Source organism: Caretta caretta, chromosome 7, assembly GCF_965140235.1.
Source record: "Caretta caretta isolate rCarCar2 chromosome 7, rCarCar1.hap1, whole genome shotgun sequence".
In the NCBI taxonomy this organism is placed as follows: Eukaryota; Metazoa; Chordata; order Testudines; family Cheloniidae; genus Caretta; species Caretta caretta.
Genome location: NC_134212.1, coordinates 25,224,643 through 25,247,024, shown reverse-complemented (window position 1 = coordinate 25,247,024; position 22,382 = coordinate 25,224,643). Strand labels below are relative to the sequence as shown.

The 22,382-nt window shown below is 40.2% G+C and overlaps 1 protein-coding gene across 6 annotated transcripts in view; it reads right to left on the bottom strand.

The window, feature by feature from the left end:
• Positions 1-6,906: 6,906 nt before the first annotated feature.
• Positions 6,907-22,382, bottom strand: part of DENND6A (DENN domain containing 6A) — a 45,448-nt gene continuing 29,972 nt past the window's right edge. For 2 of the 6 annotated variants that reach the window (XM_048857713.2, XM_048857714.2), the window contains exons 12-21: positions 18,068-18,162; positions 15,935-16,000; positions 15,770-15,834; positions 15,005-15,094; positions 14,248-14,301; positions 14,048-14,157; positions 10,609-10,711; positions 10,092-10,166; positions 8,805-8,925; positions 6,907-7,749 (exon numbers count right to left, since the gene is read on the bottom strand). In XM_048857713.2, coding sequence (XP_048713670.1) covers positions 7,631-7,749; positions 8,805-8,925; positions 10,092-10,166; positions 10,609-10,711; positions 14,048-14,157; positions 14,248-14,301; positions 15,005-15,094; positions 15,770-15,834; positions 15,935-16,000; positions 18,068-18,162 — 898 coding nt within the window. In that variant the 3' untranslated portion in view covers positions 6,907-7,630. Of the gene's footprint in view, positions 8,926-10,078; positions 10,190-10,608; positions 10,712-14,047; positions 14,158-14,247; positions 14,302-15,004; positions 15,095-15,769; positions 15,835-15,934; positions 16,001-18,067; positions 18,163-22,382 lie in introns of all 6 variants that reach the window. The other 4 variants (XR_007357628.2, XM_048857715.2, XM_048857716.2 and 1 more) reach the window with 4 other exon arrangements.

Below are 22,382 nucleotides of genomic sequence, written 5' to 3'. Positions count from 1 at the left end.
GCGCCACCACCCGCCCTTGACCCGGACAAACCCTCCGAACAGAGACTGACTACAACTCCCAGCGTGCTATACGCCAGGTGCTCGTCGATAGCTTCATTTCGTTGGCGTAGGGCATGATGGGAGATGCAGTCCCAGGTCCCTAAGCTCCCTGCCTCTCTTGGCCTGAGTAGAGCGTGGCATGCTGGGAACTGTAGTCTCTCTCTGCGCCGCACTGCGTGCTGGGGGCTGTAGTCTCCATACCCTAGGCTGCGGCCCAGGATGTCAGTGGTTATACACGGCCACCTATAGAGCGTGCTCGGGGCTCTGCTCATTCTCTCTCCCAGTGGGGTTGTGTGGGCCTAACCCATGGCCCCCTAGCCGCCGCCCTTTCTGGGAAGAAGGGTTTGGCAGCATGTCTCTCACAGAGACTAATCCTGCTGCCCTCAGGTTAACACTCAGCACGAGGGTGATCTGGTGTCCCGATTTTAGAGGGACAATCCCGGTTTCTGGGTCTTTTTCTCACATAGGCACCTATTACCCCCCGTCCCAATTTTTTACACTTGCTATCTGGTCAGCCTACTCAGCACCCAAATAGTTGCACTGCTGAGAAGATAAGGAACACCTCAAACAAGTCTAAGTCAAGGACTTAGACTTGAATCAACTGAACCATATTCCCAATTAGAGCAGAAATATTTTGCCTGTATCAATACATGATATCTAAGACTATGTTTATGTCAGGGACAGGACCCTGACAGGGTTCCAGCGACAGGTGACAGCATCCTGAGGAGGCCCTCAGGGTTTCAACTATGGGCGACAGCCTTGTGTGGGTGGGGAGGGGGACGCCTCAGGCGAGCACCTAGGGGTATCCCGTTTTCTCTTTGGGAAATATGGTCATCCTTCACCTCCTAGCCGCCATGAGCAGAGGCTTCCAGCTGCTGCAGTCAGAGGGGGAACCCCACAGTTCCCAGCCACCATAGAGGCAGGGGAAACCATGGAGTCGCAGCAGAAAAAGTCACAGACAGGTCATGGCTTCTGTAAATTTTTGTTTATTGCCTGTGACCTGTCTGTAACTTTTACTAAAAATAGCCATGACAAAATCTTAGCCTTAATGATATATATAGGGCAGGTTTTAGCCAAGGAACATATGTTAAGCATGTATTGACTCATGAATTAAAAATGACATATTTAGGCCTGATTTTTAGGTCCAACAAACCTCTGTTTCATCAGGATTAAAGAGTGGGACAAAGATGACCTTGTATTACCTTTGTGCCTCCCCCATTCTGGTACTTGGCCCTAACATGAATAAGAAAATCTAAGGACTCCTCTAATTTACACTTGGCTGCCAATAGTCTCTAAGAGTCATTGAGGCAATACCACACCTGAGAGCTTTTACACTGGCTTTTTGGCACCCCAAGAACACTCCTCCAGCTGAGGTATTCCCCAGCAGCCAGGTCCATGTCTTTAGAGCTCCCTTTACATGTTGTAAAAAGACCATAACATAACAAAGACATTTACTCAGCAGGTATATGAAACACATCTGACTCTTCAGTAATGATTAAATCAAATTCAAAATGAACAAAATTTTAAAAGTAAGTTTGTATAGCACATTATTTTGTTTCTTTTTCTCTTCCTAAACTCAGCGCCGGTGTTAGGGGGTTAGCAAGCAGGGCAATCACCTCAGGCCCCACACCACAGGGCTCAGCCTTCGGCTTCAGTCCCGGATAGCAGGGCTCGGGCTTCGGCTTCAGCCCCAGGTGGCAGGGCTTGGGCTTCAGAAACATTGCAGATATGTGAGCAGGTTAAGGAGGCAGGGTAGGGAGTCCCCCTCCTTAGTTTCTGCTCTGGGTCCTAGCAAGTCTAATGTAAGCCCTGTCTATTCTGCACTTTTCCTACTGTCTTGATGAATCTCTCCCCCGCACACGTCTTTCTCCCCTGCTCCATTTTGTGTCTACATTGCTCCTCTCCTCCAGTCTCGTAATCTCTTTTCCTCTGAGCTTTTATTCTCAGACTACCCCCATGCCCACAGAGTCCTGCGATCTCCCAGACTCTTTCCCCGCCTTCAGGGTCTTGCTCCACCAGTTGCCACTTAATTGTGTTAGGTCCTCTTATCTCCAATCAGGTTCCTCCAATGTTCCTGAGTTGTTGATGCTCTTTCCACATACAAAGAGGACTACAGGGAACAGGCTCTCTCTTTCCACATTTTTCACCTTTTCCAGGTTCTCTGTGCTTTACACTCAGATTTTCTACGTTGTTTGTCCTGCCATTTTGCCAACTGCATGTGGCCGGTCCCCCACATTTTCTTCTCATGCATCTCTGCTCAACTTTACTTCGCCTGTCTCTTTGGTGACCACATTCCCACTTCTAAAGTGCAATTCCAGGACAACTATGCAGATGCTTATCCCCAACACTTCCTTGCTGAATCCCAGATGCAGCCTCGCACCTTGGGCCTTTTAAAGGTACAAGGGAGAAATCATGGGGAAACGCTTTTGTTTTTGAATCCTGAATTGCCCATGCCCTGGAACTCCCTTGCTTCCCACCTCTTCTCCCCAACCTCTGAGCAACATCACTGCCCCACCACCCTCAATTCCCTCATCTCTTTAAGCATCCTCACTTTCCCATACTCTGACCCCCTTCCCTCACCACCTGCTGCATCTGTGCTGGCCAGCCATTCTTCTGGCTGCTTTAGCTCTTGGAGAAGACTTCACTTCTAGGAATCCTTGAAACCTAAAACTCATAACTCAACTGGGAGCTCGATTTACTCACACTAGTGGCTTTCAGAGACATTTGGTGTCCTCCACCCCCCACAAGCTCATTCACTTGAGCCCATTCAGTTTTCCACTAGCTCCATACCCACACAGAAAGGCAGAGAGAGTTGGTTGGGAGAAGGTACCGGCCTGGTGGGGGGGGAAGGGGGGAAGAGAGTCACACATGCACCCACAGCAGGGTAGGGAGTTGGGTCACAGCAGAAGGGTACCCAGGCCTAAAGGGCAGAGATAGACAGATAGTGCTTCAACTGAAGTTTCACCAGTACTGAACAGACCAGAACAATTACCTCCTGTGTCTTTCATATGACACTCCTGTTAATACACTGCAAAACTACATTAGCTATGTTTAAACATTAGTTTATATATATTTAAAATTGCAGGATGAAAATCTAGAATGAAATACTGGTCTCACTGAAGTCAACGGCAAAACTTGCATGGACTTCAGTTGGGCCAGGATTTCACCCTTTACGTTTTAGAGCTCATCTTCCAGGAATTTCCTCCATTATGAAACATTTTAAAGCTACCATTTTTGAATATTTAAATAGTTTACAGCTGCCTTGTGGGGTAAAAGAATTTTGTAAAAAATCACAGATGAAATCAAGAACCTCAGTCTCCGATGACAGGCTCATATAATGGGTAACTACAGTAAATATTCCCTAATGAAAACAGTATAGGGTAGTTGCACATTTTTTACCTTTGAAGAATAATCAAGCTTTATTGAGCTTTTAAGTAGCAGCAAGAAATTACTAAATGAAGAAAGTTTATTTTAAAATTATTCTAATACATACATTTCACTTCGCAGGTTAATGCAAATATTGCCTAAGAAGGAACATGGTCCAGCAGTAGTGATTCAAGGTACTAATCGCAGACATGGCTTAAAGTTCAAATATAAAGGGCAAAAATCTAAAATCATGCTGCTCTGAATAACAAAGGTAAAATATTTTTTTTAAAGTTAAAACAATTAAAATTTGTTTAAAATTTAAAATTGTAACTAAAAAAATCTATTTTAATTTATTGCTGTGGGCTTCTGTCTGTACTGTGGGTGCTTTGGTTCAAGGTAGAGATAGTAACCAATGAAGTCCAGGTCCAGATTTCCTCAGAGTTTTACAGTACACAGATCTGAGGCTTTAGTCCATGCCTATCTCTTGTTCAAATCACTCAGTCTTTAATCTCATGAAAGCTGTATGCTCAGCTAAATTTAGGGGAGTTAAATGCCCTGCACAGTAACAAAGAAACACTAAAATTACTTCCCTTCAGACCCCAAGGCTCTCATGTTCTTGCACTAGTTGGGGTGCTCCTAGGTTCTGCAGAGAAGTCAGAGACTTGCCCATTCCCAAACAAACACTGGAATTCAAGGAAATAATCTCCATGGTCAGTTACCAAAATAAAGTGTGGGGTGGGTGGAAACTAACGTCAAAGGGAGAAGTGTCAAGCAAGCTTCTGTGTTTGTACTGGACAGTAAATATTAATCCTTTATTATTATTTTTGTGTTAAACTCGATTTCTTGACCAGAAATCCCAAAAACTTGTGTTAGCCAAAGGTGCTGGCTACACTGTTAAAGAGGGTTTTCTTTCAAATAAATGAACATCTTCGTCCTAGTAGGCCTGTACTCTATTGTCTACTGTTTTACTTAGAACATTAGCTGCCCCTAGCGCATTATCAATAATACTAAATTTTAGCTAGACCTTAGTGTGTTGTTAAATAATGGATTGTGTGTCTTTTTTACTCTAAACTCTTGACCCTTAAAGAATGTCCAGGAAGGAACCACTTGTAACCTACACAAGGCAGATGTTTTCAGCAATTAATAAGATCATCATCGAAAGAGGCTTTAAGGTTATCAGGAATTACTGTAACAGATGATTTCTATCATAATGACTTGATTATAGATATATATTGTAATTGATAAAATAGTGACTGGTTGAACAGATGTCTTTAGCTTATCTATTATGTAAATCATATACCATGAAATTTAGAAGTCTACCATCAATAGTTCATTTTCTTTCTCTTTTCTGTGAATACAGTCTATAAAGACATACCTGTTATAGATATATGTTGTAATGGACAAAACAGTGCAATTGATAAGTGATGCTCATAAATGCTCTGTAATTGTTTTACAAAATGGATAAGGGACACGTGGTATGTATGGATTAATATCCAAGTATTAAGAGCTAATTATGGTCACACATGGTCCCAATAGTGATAAACTGGTTACAAATATTACTGGATTATTGAATCAAAATAAGATCAAGCATAATAAAGGATTTTTCTTTGTTTTGAGCAGTATATAAGGGGTGAGTTTTGGGGAGTTAGTCATAAGTGAACTCAAGTACATTACCTCACTTCTCCACTCTCAGATTTGGTATACGTTTCCTTTTCTGTATTCTGCATAGTGCTGTAGTAAGTATTGTTTGATTGTTTTACTTAAATAAAACTTCAACTGAGTTAGTTATTTGACTTCATGACTTATTAAATCTGAATATACATCATCATCAATGGTCAGGGTCTCAAAATTGGTAGAAATTTGGTTGCACAGCAGAACCATACGGAACTGTTACACTCACACCTTTCTTTATCCATTGTTTTCTGATCAGACCATAGCTGCTGTCATGGTTCAAAAGCTAGTTGCACCTCTGTCTCCTTTCAGGTCTGAGTGCACGCCTGCAGGCATTAAGCCTTGTATTTTTACCTATCACAAGGTGGGATTGCACAACTCTCCCACTCTTAAACTGGGCCCTGGGGTACAGTATCCTGTATATCAACTGTTATTATCCTACAGGCCCAACTGAGTTCAGGGACCTGTGGTTCTTCCCTTAAGGAGTTTGTGACCAGTGACATATAGTGACAAAACAGCCTTAAAATCAAAGTTTTGTTTATTTTAGCAGTAAGAACAAAGCTTTTAGGGAAAAAGATTTTAAGATAGACATACATGTAGAGTGTATATCTTATCTAAAATCTTACCATCTCCTGCTGGTAACCCAGGCAGGTGTAACTTCTTTGTACATCCCCAGTGTGGATTGTGTATCTCTGTTTCCCCTAAACTGCTGCAGCCTCTCTCTTGAGGGTGCCCCTTTTAATCCTCCCAGAGTTGCTTTATTCTTTTGTATTTGTGGGCCTTTTTCTGTCCAGGTCAAAACCACTGTTATAGGTTGGCTGGAGATAGAGGCAAAATCATCAAAACTAATAGTTCTTGTATTGTCCCTTAATTGTCTTGTTTGCTGAGAGGTGACTATATTTGGCCATTCTTTTCTTTCCTGCTCGTTTTTCCAGACAGTCCCCTATTACACTAAAAGCAATACATTCATACTTTAAGCATCCCAGGAACCAGGCCAACATACAGTATTTATAAATTGTCACAGGGCACCTCCATATCTGTCACTGATGCCTCTATTTGTTAGCTTGCAGAAGGCCCAAGCAAGATTGTCTCCTCAATTCCCCCAGGCATTTTCAGAGGGCAAAAAGTAGGCAGAAGCATCTGGCATCATCTCACCTTCCTACTCTGAGGTCATTACCGTTCTTTTCTGCTCCTTAGGACTTCTTCCCTTGTCTGTCCCTCCAAAATGTCTTACCCCCCCGCCCCCATTATTTCACCACTTATTTGCTTATACTGCATCACCTTCCTTCCTTTCTCTGCTTCCCTTGTCCAGAATTTTCCCCTTCCTTTCTCATCTACTCCCCATCCCTCTGGAGTCTTCTCCCAATCACACACCATCACATGCTCCTTTTGGGGGTGGGTGTGTGTGTAAGGGTCTGTCTTCCCTGCTGTTGCAGTGAGACAAATGATGAGGGTTCCGGCAGAGGGGCAAATAAGGAACAGTCTCTGTGGGCTGCTGAACAGCTTCAACAATTCCTCAATGCAGGAGATAATTTGGACATGTGATTTGCTGAACAAGAAACCTAAATAAACATTCCAAAAAATTGACATTTATTTCCTTTTACAAAAATACATATTTTCAGTCAAGTGGTAATAGGCTGACATAATTGGTGCCAGTTTACACGGTTCTAAGATAGCATAGAGTGCTTCAGTTAAATATTTAAAGATAAAAAGAAAAGGAGTACTTGTGGCACCGTAGAGACTAACAAATTTATTTGAGCATAAGCTTTCGTGAGCTACAGCTCACTTCATCGGATGCTGCATCCGATGAAGTGAGCTGTAGCTCACGAAAGCTTATGCTCAAATAAATTGGTTAGTCTCTAAGGTGCCACAAGTACTCCTTTTCTTTTTGCGAATACAGACTAACACGGCTGCTACTCTGAAACCTGTCATATTTAAAAGATAATTTACCAGAGTAATGGCCACTTTTCAGTTTCAGGGTTAGAAATGCTAGTCATCAGTTGTGCAAAACAAATTGCAAGTTAGAGATTAATTAATGCCATAGTGGTATAATTTAAATGACAGTCTTGATACAATTTGTTAAACTACCTTCTGATCACGAATAATTTTATATAAACTGTAAGAATATTAAAATACATATTTTCTTAAAAATAACAATGTGACCGTTTATACCTAAAGACATTTTTAGAAAGATAGTATGAAATATTTATCATACAAAGGCATTTTTTCCATAGCAGGATTACAATGTCACAAGACTTCTTATTCGACTTATTCAAAGTACGTAAAGCAGAATGTTTTGATAATTGTGAACCACTTGTCATTTAAGAGTGTACAGTATGTACTGTATTTATTTGTACATCATGGCTTCATCTTATCCTGCTTGGAATAGATCCTCAAAGTCACTCTTTGCATGCAGAGCAAATGTGCACTTTTTATACCAGTCTTAGTTTTCTTGGTTTAAAGTGATCTAGTGGCAACATATTCTTGTTGCTTAATATAGAATGAAAAATGGTTATTTATGCATATTTACTGTATGCATGTATTTTAAGTAGCTTCACTGTGCTGCAACCCCTTCTGGATATAGTCTCAACAATCCATAAGATTCCTTCAGCTGAAAGTAATATAGTCTCCTCTCTCCTGCCCCATTTCCTCCTCCTAAAAAAGAATCATTTCCTGGCAGGAGAGAGAAGCACACCATAAGATTACTACTACAAAAATCCTCAACTACAGTGGATTCTGTGCCAGCTAGCACTACTGACATCTATTACAGGATGAGCAACAGTAACATTAAACTTGGTATATTTAGTAAGCAACACTGTATATTTTGTGATGAAGACTATATAGTTAAGACTGATTAATGGAAACTTAAATCCTGAATTTCAGGAGTTCAGCTTTAAAATCATTTTAATTGTTCAATGATAAAAATACAGCTAATCTGAGGTTAGCATTAATTAAGGCCTGTGAAGACAATCACCCATTATCTCACTTAAATGGACAAAGTTAAAGGAAAATATACCAGTTTCCTCTTTCTTAGGATATATTTAACAGATGCCTTCTTTTCTGTGCAGAGACAGACGTAATATAATAATTGAAAAAAAGAGTAAAAAAATAAAACAAGATTAATGGCCAATTTAATGCTTTCAATTGTCTCTGCTAATAGCAGTTCTATAAATCATAAAATTGTAAACAATGATTTACCAACAAAATTCCTCAACTATTATGTACTTCATCCAAGCCAAAAACTAACTGCCAGGCTATTGTAACATCAGATGAAAAATATCTAAAGAAAGAAGGCATTAAAAGCAATTAGATATTACCTTAAATGGGACAGTCTCTTTACAAAGCCAAGGTGAACGTTGCTTCCCCCTGAGTTAACAGGAATGTGCACAGCAGCACCAATTTAAAAAAACATTCTGCAATGCCAGCATTGCACTGTGGTCCTGCATGTTTCATAATTTCACATACCCACAGGTTTTTCATAAGAGCACTTGGTTTTAAACATAATGAACACAAATTCTTTAGTGCCATCAGGATTTAAGTGGAACCCTGTAGGTTTCTATTTTAAAAGAAAAGCTAAAAATTGTTTTTCCACTATTACTACTGTCAATTACAGGTGTTAATATACCATTCACAGCTCCATTCCATTGATCTCTGCCAGTCTCTTCTGTGAAGCTTTGAAATATGTTGTGTGTTTGTGACATAAAATCCTAATAGAAATCATGTTGTACCAGTTTTGAGCAGAATATCCTGTAAATCATCTGGAAGTGCGAGTATAATTGCATCAATGTGCATCTGTAGCTTTTCCATAGTGTCAGGTTTCATGGGTAGATGTTCTCTGTCAGCCTGGAACTACAGGAGGCACAATTAAACACTTTTTTCAATAAAAAACCTGCAAGTGAATTTAATCTTCATAAAAGAAATCAGACTAATGGATCTGAAGTCCTCCATCTAATGAACAGGTACGTGGACAGTGGGAATGCAAGCTTCCCCTCATACCACCAGCTTTTTTCAACCTTGATTTGGACAGACTTCCAGGAATCAAGGGAAGTTTGGTTTCCGGGTTCATTTAGGACTCAGTCTTGCTCCTATTGGAGTCAATGGCAAAACACCCTTTGGCTTCAATGGGAGCAGGACTGAGCCCTTAATTTTTGGCATCTCTACTTAGATTGCCAACATCAGTAAGTCTAACTGGGTGCTTTGTCCCTCAAGGCATTGAGGGTCTGAGGCTAGCCAACCCTGATTACTGAATGAGCCACAAACGAGATCAGATGATTTTCCTACAAAGAGCAGCAGGAAGCCCAGGCCACTGCAGAGCGTGAGAAAAACTCCTGCTGGAAAGATGCTGACATCAGGAGAGTTTGGAGGCTAGAGACCAGTGAGTCGGAGGCTCCAATGGGAAACCCCTAATTGGGTATGGGCTTAGAGATCAGAGCCAGAAGGCTGAGCTCCAGCTTGGAAGAGATGGGACAACATATTCGGACAGAAGAAGAGCTCTGGCTGTGACAGAAGATGCCAGAGCTAAGTATTAACTTTTGGGTTGTCCTGATGGACTTTATTTTGGGACCCTGAGGATTGTTTTGAAATGTTTCTGTTATTAAACCAGCACTAGGCAGGGGTGGTGTAAACCCAGAGAAAAGCCTGTGTGCAGTTATTTCAGGGTCCCTGAAGAGAGGGAAACAGAGGCAAGTCACTGGAGAGCAAACTCTGGCCATGAGTGGGACACTTAGGAAGCCGTGGGTCCTGTTAAAGTGAGTTTTGAGCTGTCAGCTAGGCAGAGGACTGAAACAATCAATTAAACCATCTGAGTTCTGTTCACCCACCAGCCTTTTGGTTACTGCTGAACTGGGCCATCCACATTTGAATCAGTGACCTGGATGATCACCATAAATTTTCTGAGCTATCAAAATCTTGTGAGGAACATACAGTTCAATTTGAAGTAGATGTAAAACACACAAACACACTCACGCTATAATATGAAATGACAAATTTCATCTGTACTTACTATAGTTACATACCAGTTTATTCTTTAGCTTTAAGACAAGATCCACTGTTTCTACTTCAGTATGTTTCTGACTCCAGAGAAGCAAGTCCTTTCAGATAAAAATTCATAATTCTGAAATATTTACATATATAAACACACAGTACTTTCAACAATACCATTAATTTACTTTTGAAAAACTTCTATTATATTTAGAACATTACTGCAATATACTACTTCTCACTATTTATTCATTTGTCATCTTAGAGAAACACAGGCTGGTCAATTTCATTTTCCAGCTCTCCAGCATTAGCACACACTTTAGGTTCCAAATGCTGCAGAGATTTTTTATTTTTTTCAAGTGTTTCAAACTGGAATTTAACTTTTGTTTTTGTTTTTAGTTGAAATAAATGGTTCTGACAAGTGTCTCAATCTTTTTAAAGATTACAGTTGACAGGTGGCGAGGACAGAACACTTCTGAAACATGGAGCAAAGTTTTGATATCAAAAAAAATTTTATAAATCACTAAAAGCAAAAAATCGTACTTTTCTTACCTCATTACAGAGCGCTTCTAAATGGAGGACCTCCAACTTCTGTGTCATTTCCTTCCGCCGGGTCCTGAACCAGCCATTGAAGTTTGGAGATTTCAAGAAGTGTCTTTAATAAAAGAGTGCAAACAAATTTATATTTTAAATTGCATTCTCAATTCAATTCTTTCATTTTCCCCCACCATCAAGTCTCTTACACAACTTCACAAGATTGTACAGTAGTTTTGTTGTGGGGACGAGGAGGAGGATATAAATATCAATTAGGAGGTTTTCATCTTTCAGAAAAATTATTGATTCTGCTTGCGAAGGAAAGTTATGTAGTGGAACACTGATTAAAAAGCGTCACTACAGGTTTCTGTGTCCCTTCAAAAAAAACACCAAGAAGCCTTATGCTCTGAAGTCCTTATGAAGTCTTCAGGCACAAAGATACTTGTATTTAAAGGACTTGTCATTTTATTTGAAATGTTGATTATCGAAAACAATTTGATGTCCCCTGCCATTGTGCTTTGGCTAACAGTTTCCATTCTAATGAAAAGACAGGTGATTGAGAACTAAAGGGTTTAATTAGGATTATTGTTCTTGCTAGTTCTTCATGAGTTTAGGGGTTAATATAACAGCTTCTTTGACCTTGGGATTCTTACTTCACATATGGATAGGTATAGGAGTACTGTATAGCCATCTATTCCTGTTTATACAGATTATTCTTAATGATTTATATTATGATATTACCCAAAGGCCACCATCAGGACGAGAGCCTGATTATGCTGGGTGCTGTGCAAACATATGTTAGAGAGAAAACCTGTCCTGGAGGACCTCCCATCCAAAAGATAGAAAAATGGAGATATAACATACAAGGAAAATAAACATGGAGAAGGGTTAATACATTTTGGTTAGTTCCTTTTTTTAAAAAATTAGGGTAAAGGTACAGTGAGGACTGGCCACGTCTAAATGTGCGGGAGTAGGAAAAACAGACAAAGGGAGGGGCACTGGCCACGGCTCATCTGCCTATCCATGATCCGCAAGCAGGGTTTTGGAGGCATCACAGCAGAGGTGAGTGTTAAAGGGGCATGTGAAAGAAGATAAAGGTACTAGCTGTAATGATTATAGTAGGGATTTTTAAAAAAATGTATAAGGGGTGGTGTGGCAAAGATGCTTAAGGAAAAAGTTGTCAGATGGGCAGTAAAAGCTAAGAATTTCGGCAGTGCGAAGGCAGGGGGTTGGCTTATGAATGGGTCGTAAACATTTTCCATTTTTATGTATTCATCCTCTATCATATCCCCCCTTAGTCGTCTCTTTTCCAAGCTGAAAAATCCCAGTATTAATCTCTCCTCATATGGCAGCCGTTCCATACCCCTAATCATTTTTGTTGCCCGTTTCTGAATCTTTTCAAAATTCCAATATATCTTTTTTTGAGATTGGGCGACCACATCTGCACACAGCATTCAAGATGTGGGCATACCATGGATTTATATAGAGGCAATAGGATATTTTCTGTCTTATTATCTATTCCTTTCTTAATGATTCCTAACATTCTGTTCACTTTTTTGACTGCTGCTGCACACTGAGTGGATGTTTTCAGAGAACTATCCACAATGACTCCAAGATCTCTTTCTTGAGTGGTAACAGCTAATTTAGACCTCATCATTGTATATGTATAGTTGGGATTACGTTTTCCAACGTGCATTACTTTGCATTTATCAGCACTGAATTTCATCTGCCATTTTGTTGCCAAGTCACCAAGTTTTGTGAGATCCTTTTATAGCTCTTCACAGTCTGCTTCGGACTTTACTGTCTTGAGTAGTTTTGTATCATTTGCAAATTTTGCCACCTCACTGTTTACCCCTTTTTCCAGATCATTTATGAATATGTTGAAGAGAACTGGTCCCAGATCAAACCCCTGGGGGACACCACTATTTACCTCTCTCCATTCTGAAAACTAACCATTTATTCCTATCCATTGTTTCCTATCTTTTAACCAGTTACCAATCCATGAGAGGACCTTCCTTTTTACCCCATGACAGCTTACTTTGCTTAAGAGCCTTTGGTGAGGGACCTTGTCAAAGGCTTTCTGAAAATCCAAGTACGCTTATCCACTGGATCCCCCTGTAGTATCAAAGCACTTATGATGTAAAAAAGATGGAGTGAAAGAGGTGCTTTACCGAGCACCTCTTGCTGGCCATTCCATCAGGAAAACTGTGCATCTTAACCTCCCATTTGAGAAGGTACTACAATTGCAGCCAAATTGATGGAAGAGATGTTCTGTGTACAAAATACATCCAGAATAAAAGACTGACCAGCATGAAACTACGAGATCCCACATTCAGCTATTTAGAGTTCCCTACTGAAAAGCTTTTCTTCCCATTTATCTAGTAATTTTTTAAATACTAGAATATAGTGCTCTATAACACTTTGCACTGTCATATGAAAACCATTAACAGGTGTCATAAACATACAACTAAGGGTAGCATAAAATCCCTCCTTTATCTGTAAAGGGTTAAGAAGCTCAGATAACCTGGTTGGCACCTGACCAAAGAGGAGAAGATACTTTCAAATCTGTGGGGGGAAGGTTTTTGTTTTGTGTTTCTTTGTGTTCTCTCTGGGTCAACAAGGAACCAGGACAGGGAAAATACATTTCCTAAAGCCATACCCGAACTAAGCATTTAAGATTACAAATTGTAAGTAATAGGAAGGAAATGTGTTAGATTATCTTTTGTTTTAGCTTGTGAATTTTCCCTGTGCTAAGAGGGAGGTTTATCCCTGTTTTCTGTAACTTTGAAGTTTTGCCTAGATGGGAATCCTCTATGTTTTAAATCTTATTACCCTGTAGAATTACCTTCCATCCTGATTTTACAGAGGTGTTTATTATAAAGAAAAAAAGGAAAAGAAAGTTCTGTTTAAGAATCTGATTGGTTTTTAGTGTCCTAAAAACCCAAGGGTCTGGTCTGTGCTCACCTTGTTTACCTATCTGGTTGGTAGATTCTCAAGCCTCCTCAGGAAAGGGGGTGAAGGGGCTTGGGGGAATATTTTGGGGAAATAGGAACTCCAGGTGGTCCTTTTCCTGAATCTTTGTCTAACTAACTTGGTGGTGGCAGCATACTCATCCAAGGACAGGGAAGGATTTGTGCCTTGGGGAAGTTTTTAACCTAAGCTAGTAGAAATAAACTTAGGGGGTCTTTCATGAAGGTCCCCACATCTGTACCCCAGAGTTCAGAGTGGGGAGGGAACCCTGACAACAGGTTACCCAGAGGGGCATATCTAAATGGATATTTAAAGTTTGCTAGACATTATGAATTTGTTTGATTAGACACGAAGAACTATGAAAATAAATCTGCATAATATTCAGTTATAACAACAATTAGATTTGCCCCCCAAATAAAAAGGGCATGTAACGTGTTATGCATCACTGTATTTACATACAAATTGGTGTCTTATTTTAAAAAGTGACCTGTAAAGTCCAATCCAGTCTCCCTTTAACCCAGAGGTGAGCTGTGGTCCTGCTTTCTCAAGTGTTTTCATAAATTCTTCTTGGCTGAATTGTCTCAACTGTGGTGGACTCTACAAAAGAAACCAAATTTTTGGCAGCTTACAGTATGAGTTTTCTTTAGTCACAAACATTTTCAGCTCATTTGAGGATTATTTCCTTACCTTCCATGGAGATATGCTTTTTTGCAGAGGCATCAGGCTTGCCACATAACGTTCCTGAGATGGAAGAAAAATAGTTTAAGAAAAAAAATCCTGATCTTGGAGCCACTGTATTTTTAATCAATTTGCAGTAATATGCCACTTGGTTGAAACAGGCTGCCTAGAACAGTCTTCTCAGCTATCATAACAAACTATAATAATATACATTTATATAGCTCTTCTCATCACAAAGTGATATATAAACTATGTACAGTCAACACCACTGAAATCCAGCCAGCTCTGGGATTAAAGGAGACAACTAAGCAGTTGACAGCATGTTCAACAGTGTGGGGAGAGAAAATTTATTCAAAGAATATGAAGAATTAGAGGAAGTACTCAAAGTAAAAAGAGCTATGGAATCATTAGTGTCCATTCAGAACAGACAGGATCTCTACTGCTGAGGTCTCATCTGAAAGACTACCTCACAGTATCTGCCTTTACAGATATACAGATAAATGTTCCCTGCTGGGATCTGAACCTTTGGTTTCAGGGAGTTTAAAATGCTTCAAATCTGATGCTTAGACTACTAAACCGTCATCATCTTCCTAGTGCACCTGAGAAAATTTAAAACTGCAGGACCAACTATATGTTTAAAAAATAAAGTCACAAAAGTAGTCCTGAAACTCTAGTTATTTGAAAGAAATTATGACAATAGCTTTTATAATGAAAACATATTTTTATCATAGGTGTTGGCCAACAAATATTACATATGTCATCTTACTAATGGAATGATGAAGCTTTGTGTCAGTTCCAAGAAATAACGTCTAAGAATTACACTTTGGGCTTCTGCGGGACGTTTCTGTTGTACACCCTGTAAGAAGCAACCACAGTAATAATCTATTATTCCAACATAAATCACTCAAAATTAGGAGACACACCAAAGACCAGGTTCACACTCCACTGATGTACACCTATTTAAAAGACTTAATGCATTGCTGTAGAGAAATCACTAACACTATCAATTGTGTTGAATTTTAATAATCTTAATATAGATCACAGTGATTTCTGTTTCTTTTTATGTTTTTTAAATGGTCTCTATATTTCAAATTCATCTAGGAAAAGAAACCAAAACATTAGGAGAAAAAAATATTCCGAGAATAACCTTAAACCAGGCAAAGCTAGGAAATTTTGAGTTGAGAAAACTCACACAAGAGATTTCTCGGCCAAACAGGTTTGGAAAAGCATGGACAGACATTGATTAATCAACTCTCTGGATTCTTACCCTAATTTTTTTAAATTCCACCATTCAATTTTTATTTTTATTTTTTTAAAAGCACATGACTACAACTGCTGACAGGAAGACAAACGCTCCCAGAAGACAATGTTTGAATCAGCTCAGGCAGGGAAAAGACATAAGTGTCAAAGTTCATATTTTCAGAGTTTCTTGTTTTAGTCTCTGTGAATTCTGTCTACATACTTGACAACCTTGAAGAAAAAGATCTACCAGCATACAAAATAGTTTCAATAAACAGATCTGCAAGTTTACCTTTTGTAACTGTTTTATAATTTCTTCATCTCTGTTCAAGTATGGCTTGTAAGATGTATAAACACCTGGAAGAAAAAAAGAATACAGCCAAAAAACAACTAGGGTATGCATTTTTAGTAAAGAAAATTGTAAGGATTATGTTTTTATGATGATCAAGCTTATTACCAGGTTTAGAATCCAAAGTCTTTAGGTTCTTCAGCTTTTTCACTTTTACTTGTTTTGGAACTTCACCTGCCAAAATATTTTAAAACATCACCACCTTAAAAATCTTTTCTTTGGGTGCATGCACCACAATTAATACATTGTATAATACAAAATGACACATGTATTTACAAATCCTTATTTTTATTTAGTACATTGCCTGATGACACATAAGATATCAGGTAGGTAAGCATCCCAACTAAAATATATACATGAAAATGTAATAGATAAACTAAGTCTTGCAGACTTGCCATTGAACAAAAGTGCATTAAAATAAAAAATATTAAAAATCCTCTATATTGGAGAAAATTAGAAACGGTAGCCATTTGATTCAGAATGATACACATGGTTAAAAAAAATTATTACCCCTATAGCAAGAGGATTGCGTTCTCCATTCATCTCCCTTTGATTCCTATAGGGTGCATACCTTCAGTAATAGTGCTTCACAATTTGGTCGATATAGTATTTAGGGTTGTCAACTGTACAGAAATATTATTAGGGAGAGATCCAAGGCCAGTCCATCCTCCCTAGGCGACCACTACTATTTTGTGGAAGATGTTCTCTCCCTTTCTCCTCCACACCGTGTTGGTGCTCCACGCATAGCACGTAGCAGCCTAGTGCTGCTCTGTAGAACCAAAAAATAAAGTCTGACAATGTTGCTATTAGGTTTCGGAGCTTGACACTAGATTTCTAAATGGGCCAGCTAGTGCAGTACTGTAAGTTATATATGGACACTCTTCACAGACTAACTCTTTTTCTGGGCAAAGACAGGGGAAAGTTGAAGTTTTAAAAAAAAAGTCAGGGGCAGCTGTTTCTCAGGAACTGCTTGATCAAATGATTACACATCTACACCACCAATTGTATACCTGGTCCCTGAAATGATATACTAGTTTTCAAGCTAATCTGACTGTGCACATGGATTTTGAAGAGGTCTGAAAATTTGACTTTAAACAAATCTTTTTGCTACTTTCACTATGAGGTGTCTATTCATGGCCATAGGATACTTTAAAACTCTCTATCAAAGTAATCTTTCCTCTCTCATTTCAAAAAACTTCCCTAGTTCTGGGGAAGACAGTTCCTAGGCCAATAATGACAGTTATACTCCAGAAGGTGGAATACTCCGAAATATTTTTCCATGAAGAATGGATTTCATGCTGAAATACTCTGCCTGAAGTTATTCCTGCATTCTTGGCCCAGAACAAAATAACGTATCAGAGCAAAGGAGGACTGAGTTCAGATACTTAATATCACAATCACACACACAGAGCACTTTATGATCTTATTACTGGTTGGCTGAAAATTTCTTTGTTATCCAAAAGGTAAGTGGACAGAAATTTCCATTTGTATAAAAAGAGTCATACAATTTTAAGTACTATAATGACTTAAAGAGCATATTACAAAAATCTAAGTAGTTTAAAAAAAATCACATCAGCAAATGCATCTTTTCCTAAAACAGTGGCACCATCAGCTAGTTTTATGCAGGTAGTATTCTGTGCACTTTTTAAATGACTGTTATTCTTCGGGGTTGTCCACACAGAACATTAGCATGCAGTAAACCCAGCTGTGACTACAGCACACTAGCCTGCTCAGCAGTTATGCTCTGGGTGGACACTGCTACAGTGCTTTACTGGTTTTGCCGTATGCGTCGAGGTACTCCTGTTTGAAATAGACAAGCTCTTACTGCGTTCTACTGATTCTAAAAGAAATCAACATCAGAAATTTCATGAGTGACACATTAGCAAAAGTTTAATTTCTTGGCAGAAATATGAAAACAGACTGAGTTTTTAAAGATAAAAACACAGACGCTAATAAGTATCATTACCTCCTACCTTGAAGACAGAAAAATAGAATGCTAGATGGACTTTACACTAAGTACCAGCCCTCCAATATTTTCGAGAGTTTGAGTTCATTTAACATCCTTAAATTTCATGAGAAACATGGTTAACACTGTTTTGCATAATAAACTCAATTCTGGAAACTGGCTCACAAAGCATTTAGATTGTTTATTAGAGTTCAAGACTTCACTAAAGGAAAAAATGAAAAGTCAATATTTTTTACACTTTGAAGCAGAGTTCTGTTGTAGAGCTTATGTTTTACCTGGAAGTTTAATCTCTCCTATTCGGACAATGTGTGGCCAGTGCTGGAGTGTTTTTGCAAAAAAAGGGTTTGTCACTCCTAAAATGACAGAGGGCCTAGAAAAAGAAGAAATTCTTCAATCAAGGGAGCAACAGTTTTTGCCACTGAAATTTAGATATCAAATATTATTCTAACTTGAACTTATTCTTAAGAGTGAGAAATTAATACCAACACAAAGAAATAATTAACCACATGAAAAACTTAATTTTTTTAAACAGCATTTCCCGAAGTCTCAGCTTTCAGAGGACTGCAGAACAGATACATCATAAGCTATATATACACTAGTGATGCAATTTCCCTGCAAACATACATGTACTTGTGCTAGCTTGAGTATGTGTACGCAAGCATGGGACTCACCCCCACCAGCTTATAGTGTAGATGTAGGATAATTATGAAATTAAAGAATTAACGTTACCTTAAGTTTGGTTAAGGAAATATATGTTATATATATTTGTAAAGAAAGGCCCAGACTAGCAAGTAGAAGGAAGGCCTTGAAAATAACGAGTGATAGAGGAATGAAGTAGGGAGAATGTCTGGTTCAAATCATTAATGAAATAAGGGGAAATTTCTAAAAAGAAGGCCTCTGACTGGTACAGGTGACTGCAGATGTCTTAAAATGAGCCAACATGGCCCTTCCCCAACCCACACTCCAACATTAAAACCTACGTGAACCCAGATGCAATGGGAAAACTGTTGAACAGCATGAAGGAGTCGAGGAAAGGCTTTAGGACAGAGGTCCCCAGAGCGTGGGGAGTGCCCCTGTAGAGAGGCAACGAGGGACTGCCACCCAACCCTCCCCGCCCCCAGCTCTGCTCCCGTCCCACCCCAGCCATATCCCCAGCTCCTCCCATCCCCTCACCTGGCCCTGTCTCCAGCCTTGGTGTGGCTCCACACCCAGCTGGGGGCCCAGCACCAACCCCCACCATGGCCCAGCTGCAACTCCACTCCCGGCCCTGCACCAGCCCCCAGCTTTGGCCAATGGCCGTGGCTCCATTCCTGAACCGGGGCCGAGACTGGAGCAAGGCTAAAAGTGGAGGTGCACCTGGCCACGGGCCTGGCTCCCAGCCCCCATGTAGGGAACCAGGGTGGCTCCCCTCCAAACCAGAGGGTAAAGAGCCACCCTCTGAGCCTGAGTGGGCTGGGCCAGGCCAAGCTTCCACCAATCCCCGGAAGGGGAAGGGTGGGACAGGAAGTTCAAAGGGCGGGGCCCTCTGCCCTTTGAGGAGAGCACCAGAGAGGGAGACAAACACAGGCTGCTCCCTCGCGATCCTGCTGCTGACCCAGGCAAAGCCCTGGGCAAGGAGGAGCCTGACCGGGGGGAAGGCCTGTGGCAACCAGGGCTGCTGGCCGCTGAATACCCAGAGGACCTGGAGGGGCCTGACTGCAGCCTGGGCCAGCGTGAGTCCGATACCAAGGGGGAGCGGGGGTGGCCCGCAGCGGAATACCCGGAGCTGCCCGCAGCAGAATACCCGGAGGAGATGGAGGGACCGGAGCGGCCTGCCTGAGAGAGACCGGTTAGGAAGTAGCCCAGGGGCCCAACTACACCGTGGGGTGGGTGTGTTTGGTCAGCGGGTGCGGATTGCCCCGCTGACCCAGCGGCGGGACCTTCGCCTCCTGCCACTGTCAGGGTCCTGGGCTGGAACGCAGTGGAGTTGGGTGGGCCTGCGTTCCCCTACCCCGGCGCTCTCCTGCCTGAGGGGCGCGCTACTGACTCTGGCCGGCGCTCTCCTGCCTGAGGGGTGCGCTACTGACTCTGGCCGGCACCCCTTCCTGCTAATTCCCCAATGCCCGGGAGGTGGGGCTGAGGCCTGTCATGGAGACCATTGCTCTCCATCACCCCTAGGGGCTCGGAGGACTGACCGACACCTGTCACACCCCACCTGTGGCTCTGCTCCCACCCCAACCTCGGCCCCAGTCCGCGGTCCCACCCCTGGCCCGAGTGGGAGGAGGAGGGGGTGTGTGGACAAGGGTAAGTGGGGGGTGCAACTCTCAAAAGTTTGAGGATGGTTGCCTTTAGGAAGAAAGGAGATTGTAAATCTTATCTGGATTAAGCCTGGAAATAAGAGTGAACTGTCTCAAATTGGTTGTTAACTGAAGCCAGTAATTGGCAATGATATCACTTGTTTGTTAAAGGGTATAAAAAGTAAACTCTTAAAGGGCTCATTGCTAATACCTGCCTGATGATGTTAGAGCCCACTAATACGGAGCTAAGCACCCCTGAGTTTAGCCAGTTTGTAAGTATCTTGATCAAATGCTTATAAATGTTTTCAGAGTAGCAGCCATGTTAGTCTGTATTTGCAAAAAGAAAAGGAGTACTTGTGGCACCTTAGAGACTAACAAATTACCAGTACCAGTACTGTACCAGTCAGAGGCCTTCTTTTTATAAACGTTTTGTTACTGTTGGGATGTAGTGAACTGCTTATTATTTACCTTTTTAGTCATGTTAAGAGCAATTGTATAAATATCATTTGGCCTTTGGACTTAATAAAGGAACGTATGGTTAAATTAGTATTTGATGATTTCCCATAGCAATATTAATTTCAAATATTAATAATTCTAAAAGTAGACAACCTTATTTAAAGTCTATACTGTAATAAGACAGCACTCCTGCCACGTCTCACGTTGTACCAATTCTAGGTTAAGTTCTCCTCAGTTGCACTGGTACAACCCTGGAATAACTATGCAAATCTATGGAATTTATCTGGATTTACATAGATATAACAGCAGTTTGATCTTGTGTGTAGCTAAAAGCCAAATGGCTACTTCAAGTTTTTACTATGACAAGCCGTTATTACTTTAAAACTTGTCAGTCCATGTCCTTTGTCAAATGACCTATTGCTCCTCCAGATGACCAGGAGTTTAAGAGGGGAGAAACTTATTAGATCTAGCTTAGTTCCCTGCTGATGTATGATTGTTTGCTATTAGAAAACACTGCTTTCTAAAACTAGACTGAAGAAGTCCCAGGTGTTGGGAGACCATTTCATAATTCAATGTATTTCAAGGTTGTTAATTTTTTCCCTTTTTGTTTACACTGTTGTTGTAGCCCTGTTGGTCCCAGTATATAAGAGAGAAGATAAGTGAGGTAATATCTTTTATCAGACCGACTTTTGTTGGTGAAAGAAGTTTTCAAGCTACACAGAGTTCTTCTTCACGTCTGGTAAAGGTAATTAGAGTGTCACAACTAAATACAATATGGAACAGACTGTTAAGCATAAGGAATTAACACATGAGAAAGTGGGCAACTGACTACTGCAGTCATAGGGCAAAGGTGGATTAGTGGGTTACAGATTATTGTAGTGAAACGAAACAAGTGGCTCTATTAAGTCGATTATTTTCAGTGTCTAGCCAAGTTATGAATTTAAGCTCCCAGGCTTGTCTTTTGAAGGTGTTTGTGCAGGTTTCCTTTGAGGACTAAGAGATCAGAGGTGGAGTGATCGTTCTGTGATAGGATATTTTTGTCTTTTTAATCATAATTTTTCAAATGAACTCTCACAGAAAAATGGTAAGACAAAAACACCCTATCACTCTTTTTACCCTGGATGCTGAAGTACAGCATGGAAACTGTATTGTCAGAATTCACCATCTTTAGAACAAGAGACTCTCAGAAATAAAGGCCTCTTCCAGTCTCTAAATTTTTTAATGAAAAAAATCAGAAGGATGCATTTCTCTCTTTTGCTGTTACTTTTAAACATGGGTCACTAAAGTTTAGACAAACACAACTTTGGATTCCATGTGACTGGTTATTCAGTTTGCAATCCATTTGCTAAAAATAAATGGACCACAAATATAGTGTCCAAGTTTGGATGCTTTTCCATTACTGTGTTTTCTGAGGATTTTTTTTTTTTTTTGAAAAAAAAAAAAAATTTTTTCAGCAGAACAGTCACGAGTTGCTCATGCTTTAAAGGAACCTTGTTCAGAATATGATCAGTAAATCTAATGCAAACAATCAGTGATTAAGTTGTAATATTTCAATAAAATACATATTTTGAATATAAGTATATGATCTGGTTACCAACATTTGAATATGGATCTGAAGTGCCACAATTTGGTCTAAGAGCATTTATGAAAATTCAAGATTTCAAATCCTATTTCCCAAATTCACAAATATGACTGATACATTCACACAGGTTCACTGAGAAAAGCACAAACTTTCTTAAATTTTGTCTACACATGGAAATTTAATGGAATAGCTGTTGTGAAATAAGCTGTTGTGCAATAGCTATTCCAGGATAGACCCCTTGTATGGAGGCTCTATTCCAAAATTAGTCATTTTATG